General features: G+C 43.5%; 1 protein-coding gene across 1 annotated transcript in view; it reads left to right on the top strand.

Annotated features, from left to right (window-relative positions):
- Window positions 1-1827, top strand: part of TRAF3IP1 (TRAF3 interacting protein 1) — a 47172-nt gene extending 45345 nt beyond the window's left edge. The window contains exons 12-13 of the mRNA XM_018564614.1: window positions 675-898; window positions 1208-1827. Coding sequence (XP_018420116.1) covers window positions 675-898; window positions 1208-1373 — 390 coding nt within the window. The 3' untranslated portion in view covers window positions 1374-1827. The remainder of the gene's footprint in view (window positions 1-674; window positions 899-1207) is intronic.
- The last annotated feature ends 4173 nt before the right edge of the window (window positions 1828-6000 follow it).

Raw genomic sequence — 6000 nt, 5'->3', positions numbered from 1 at the left:
ACTTAGAGTTTTTCCTGCCGGTTACCCCCCCCCCCCCCCATTGCATACCTCATTTTAGACCCACTCTCATAACTGAGTCCCTGTCCTTCTTTATGAAATGCAGGAAGATCATCACAGCTCCCTGCCTCAGTATTTCCCTCAGCTCATGCTTATGCAAACATCAAAATGCCTTTTGAAGGGTTTCAGTCTGGGAAATGGGTGTTCCTAGGCAGACTTCATTTGCATGCTTAGCACCCTAGGTAACTCCTACATATGATGCTGAGCCATGATTGAAAGACCTGCAATTCAAAGAATAAAGCAGGTGGGCCAGGGACAGTAAGGCTAGGGAGGAAGGAATTAGATGATGCCGGGCATCCTCCAGGCAGGGAATGAGGCGGGCTATATCTTAGAGCAGGGGAAGCCAAACGCCGGCCCTCCAGCTGTGGTGAAACTGTGAGAATCTCGCAATGTCTCATGGGACTTGTTGTTCCACCACAGCTGGAGGGCCAGAGTTTGGCTACCCCTGTCTTAGAGTAAGCCATTTTTGTACAGGAGAGGCACTTTTACAACTTTGCAAGACTGAAGGTAAAGCTGGAGTTCATCTGTAAAGGTTTTTTCCTCATATGGTGCCTGTAATCGCTCTGTCCTAAACTGTGTTTCAGGAGGTCTTTATCTATTCAATTTTTTTTTTTTAGGACAAGACCCTCTTGACTGATAATGGCAGAAAGAAGGAAAAGGACATGGTGACAAAGGAGATTGAGAAGTTTAGGAGCTCCATCCAGATCGTGTGTCGCAGTGCTCTGCCACTCGGGAAAATTATGGATTATATTCAGGAGGACATGGACACAATGCAGAATGAGCTGCAGACGTGGAGGAAGGAAAATGGTGAACACGCAGAGGTTCTCCTAAGAGAGCAGAGGTATTTATAATGGCCTTTTGGCTTTATATTTCAGTCATGCACTATGTGATTTTTTTTTTTTGGTATTTATACAAACAGCAAATTAGGGGGTCTCGGCACTGTGATCGCTAATCACAGTGATCACAGTGCTTTTACAGAGACTGATCCGGCTTGCAGCTCACTGTGTTGTGGAGCTCTGAGCCGGATCAGTGAGTTACAAAAGTAAAACTCACTAGAGTGAAACATTTGAATTCATACAGCACAACACATAACACACTTTTATAATAATAAGCTTTATAAAATGTATGTGACCATGTTATTTTTCATCAGCATCACTGACTCCGCCGTGGAACCTCTCAAGGCTGAACTTGCCGAGCTGGAACAACTTATCAAAGAACAACGGGATCGAATCTGCACAGTGAAAGGGAACATACTACGAAATGAAGAGAAAATCCAGAAGATGGTTCAGAGCATGAGTGGCTCTAGTATAGACTGAACCATGCAGCGGTATACCCATGGTCCATATATCAGTGGCACCAATTACTCTTTTTCTCTAGGTCAAGTACTATAAACCTATTTTTTTCAGTTACTGTTCAGGGTGTGTGTGTGTATTGTTGATGTTCTATGGCAGGCGTGTGCGTTCTGTTCAGGAAGCAGCTTCTGCTTTAGAGAGCCATGCTAGTCCTTGGCTGAGCTTCATAGTGAATCTTCTGCTCTTTCGCTGCAAAGACCATTCTTTTCTTAACAGGACCACTTCTTCTGCAGCGGTTCTTCTAGAGAAACCAGCTATTTTTTGATCCGTGCATATTCTGTGAAGAAATCGTACAAATGCACATTTTGTTTTCATCCGCTATGTTCTGGCCATATATGGTCTAGATTTTAAGTCAACGATTCATGCAGTACTTGCATTGATTAAATATGGTATACATCTCAGTGGAATAGCTGTTGAGCCATGACAAATAGCTATAACATCAGTGAAGAAATTCATGTACCAAGTTGAGAAGCTTGTGTTATTTGAGCTTAAATGGTCAGTTCCATGATATTTTAGTTTTGAGTAGATGTCAATGATTTGAGTCCCCCCCCCACTGACTTCTGATGTCTCTGCTGATTTCTGTTCCCAGCTCCTCCCACCTGCTGCAGACATTTTAAAGGAGTCTCACTCTGGACGGCTTATTTACTTTACATTACAGGGAAAAATGAATCTGTAGAGCTGTCATGAAAAGCTGAGAACTTTTGTAGGGGGATCTTGCTGCGGGAGTCTGTGCAGCCACTCACCAGCCATGTGTAAACGAATATCCGTTGTAAGCTGATTTGTCTGCTGAGGGAATGGCGTGACAAAAATCCATTTGAGCTGCAGGGTTCAGGTTTTGTTTGCTTAATAGTACACAAAAATTATGTAGAGGGCACGTGAGGTCTTTGACTAGTGATCTTTGGACAGCAGTGCACACCTAACTCTGCTTTCTTCACTTGGATAAAAGCCTGAGCACTTTCTAAGCTAAAAGCCATTTTCTGCATTAGGGCCCCAATCTGATGTGACTGTGTCTGGGTCCCACACTGGTAGCAGCCTGTTATAACATCCACACTTCCAGCACATTCCAGGTTTGTTCACATTAAAAGGTCCCATTCAGACTGTGGGTTACATTCACGCAGGCTCCATCAAGGCAGCCTTTTTATTTTGAATGTGTTGGCAGCACACTTAAAGGAATGGGGTGAAATAACACCCCATGCGATGGGTTGTTATTACAATTGAATGGCAGTGTACTGCGGTTTGCATGTTACATTGCACATTTTACTGTACGTTACCACACCGCGAAGATGTCAATGTGCCCTCAGTGCTTTCTCTTGCATTTTCCAGCCCATACAAAAATGAGGCATGAGAATATCCATTATTGACTTTAGGGGCCAATTTCCCGCAGTGCACCATCCTTTGACTGGCATTTTCCCATTCATATCCACAGAATAGGGTCCTTCATGATGCATGTAAATCACATTGTAAAACAAATGTGCCTGGTGTGAACAAGCCTTCAGTTCTGCTCTCCAGTCTGACATTTCATGATCACCTGTCCATTCCAGATTTCTATACAAACTGCTGCTAACAGAAGACTTTGTTTTGCACAGGTGAGTGATCACTACCAGGATGTATGGACACAGATTTTATAAATTGTATTGTGTAAAAATTATTTATATACATGTTAATCACATGACAAAATTTGTGTGAACATTTTGTAAAACTTGAAGCGTTACATTCTATCAGATTATGTTTTAATTTTTGCTATAAAATCTATCCAGACGACTTCTGTATTTGTGTATACTTTCATGTTGTATTGTTTCTTTTGTTTTACCGTTGCTCATCTGCGCCATGTGATTATTATGGGTGTAGATGTGAACAACTCAATGTGGGTCTCTGGTTCACAATAGACCTGATCCTGAGCTTTTCTGAACCTGAAAAGAGATCCTCCCGAACCCAAAAGGAAGCTTCTTCCGTGTTGCCCAATCAGCTGCTGATGGGTAATTTCCCGTCCCCAGCTTGACATATGCAAAGGGGTAGGACGCAGTGACTAGTAACAAGCATAGAGATCTGGATTTTTGGATGTTTTCTCATTTCTACTTTGTAAGCAATGGCAAGCAACAAATGAAATCATGGTTACCTGCCACTGACGTACAGGAAACACTGCAGCTATGCTGACATCACAAAGTCCACTCAATTTATTTTAAAGTTTAATGTTTTACCATTGACAGGCTTTAAGGTAAACCTGTCATGAAAGAAAGGAGAGCCTTCCAAAGCTATTCAAGAGCCATTTTGGGATTGCATTAGGGCCATGGCCCACTGGCAATACTGCCACCAAAGACACTTCACCAGTAGCAGAATCACTAAAATTCAACTTCCATTATTACTAGTGGAAGTCAATCTTTCACCACCCAAAACACTGCTGACACTCGGTGTGAGTGAAGAACAACATTTCACAGAGCAGGATAATGTTATATTTTAACAAACTTTTTTCCCAGGCAAGGTGTCACCATCAGCTGAATTGCCAGTGTGATCCTCTGTAATCTCCCACCAGTAGAGTGCTCCTAAAATTTAGGCTCCGCTGATGTAGCTCAGCAAAGACTAGACCTGCTGCACTTTTGTATAGACAGAAATTCTGTACGGAGATAAATCTAAAGGCTGCCATTGCTAAGTAGGGATGAGCTGAGGTTCAGACCAAACCTGGTCCAAGCCTGAGCACCTCTGAGCGCGGAAGTGCCGTGGGCCCTTCTACCCAGTAAGCTGCAGGCCTGGCATTATCTGCCCCACAGCTGCATGTAAACAAAGGGGCAGGATGCTTGTGGTGACCTCATTTACCAAATATAGATGTGATCATATAAGGTAAATTACATCACTGCATCCTTCCCCTTTAGTTATGTCAATTTGGGGCGGGGGATTCCCCATCAGCAGGTGATTGGTCGGCACTTCCATGTTCGGGAGAAGCTCCTTCTGGCTTCGGAGGACCTCCAGTTCGGATTGGGTTAAGTCCAAATCTTAGATCATCATTCCAGCTGAGCTCTGCATATTGATCTTCTGGTTTTAACATTTTGAAAAACTGACCAGGAACAAGCATGTGGCTTTGAAGTCGGATCTCTTGAGGTTTAGAGTACTGGAGTCCATGAACCCGTGGGGTGCCCAGGTTACCGGCATGTTCAGAACGAATGGTCCGTAAAGGCAGCCTACCCACACCTTCTCTCATTACAGGTTTCCTTTGAAGAGCATTTTCACCTTTGCAGTTGATTTTGTGAAACTACAACTTACAGGGCTATTCACAAAAGGTGAAGAGTTTGGAGAAGGCCGGAGAAGTGAACAATCTAGGACAACATAGCTGATTAGGAAAAATTCTCCAATTCAGCTCACTTTCCAGTTCAGCTATTCTGGCCTAGATTGTTCACTTCTCCTGTCTTCTCCTTCACTGCCACCAATTCAGCTCCTGAACAGCTCTATGATTCTCACACACTGAACTAAATGATATTCCATTAGGAGCCATTATAGTCCTGATACATGTTCTCCGTTCATAAGCCCTGATGAAGAGGGTATTTTGTATGAGCCCCCAAAATGTTTTGGCTAGATCTATACTGTTCCCTCAACCCTACATAGAATGAAGATGGATCTGGACCATGAAACAGAGTGTGGTGCTTCAATTCCCAATCCACAATATGACACTAATGAAGCTCAGGGGAGAGCTATCATCACAAGCTTTGTTCCTACATCCCGCAGCCAGAAAAAGCCCCCCTTGTTCTGATATCGGGGGGGAGTTCAAGTTAAAAATAATATATGCTTTAGCTCAGGCCCCCTGCCTGTAGGATTTTTTAAAATGTATTTATTAACCCTTGCAGTGGAGCTACCCTCACACAGGAAGAGTTAAGTGCTCATTTGTGTAGGTTAAAAAAAAAAAAAAATTATACTAACCTGAAGCTCCGAGTTGGCGTCTTCCAGCGCCCCCTCCTCTGCAGCAGTCTAAGGTCCCATAAATCATCACATCTATACACAGTGAAGGGAATTTATCAAAACTGGAGCAGTTGCCCAGGGCAACCAATCAGCTTCTCTCTTCAGTCTGTTCAGTTAAGATTTGAAAATGAAAGTGAGAAGCTGATTGGTTGCCATGCACATCTGCTCCAGATTTTTTCTGCTCCAGTTTTGATAAACCCCCCTCAGTGTATAGACTTGAGGACGCTGAGGAAGATTCCATTGCTGATGTGGAGGAGGAGGGAGGGCTGTGACAGCTGGCCAGCTCAGAGCTTAGGGTGAGTATAACTTAGACACACACAAGCATTTAACTCTTGCAATGTGGGATTAGCCCCACTGCAAGGGATAATAAAACGTTTTCCTGGAGTTCTTCTTGCACAAAGGTGTTTTTCTCTTTGGGGAGAGGGGCCCCTAAACATTTTGCTATGGGGCCCCTCGTGGAAGAATAAATAAGATTTTGAAGATGGGGTTTAGATCTGACATTTCCAGTATCACAAACCTGTTTCCTCCGTTTTACTATCAGCACACATCACACATAACGGTGATTAAGCAGTATTGAAAGAGACACTACTATCAGTATGGGCGGAATGACAGCAGCCGCCTATTGGTCAAACGTCACCAACCGGCC

This window comes from Nanorana parkeri, unplaced genomic scaffold, assembly GCF_000935625.1.
Source record: "Nanorana parkeri isolate BGI_ZX_2015 unplaced genomic scaffold, ASM93562v1 scaffold765, whole genome shotgun sequence".
NCBI classification, from domain to species: Eukaryota; Metazoa; Chordata; class Amphibia; order Anura; family Dicroglossidae; genus Nanorana; species Nanorana parkeri.
Note: the sequence above shows the minus strand (reverse complement) of the source record. Positions and strands in the feature narration are given on the sequence as shown.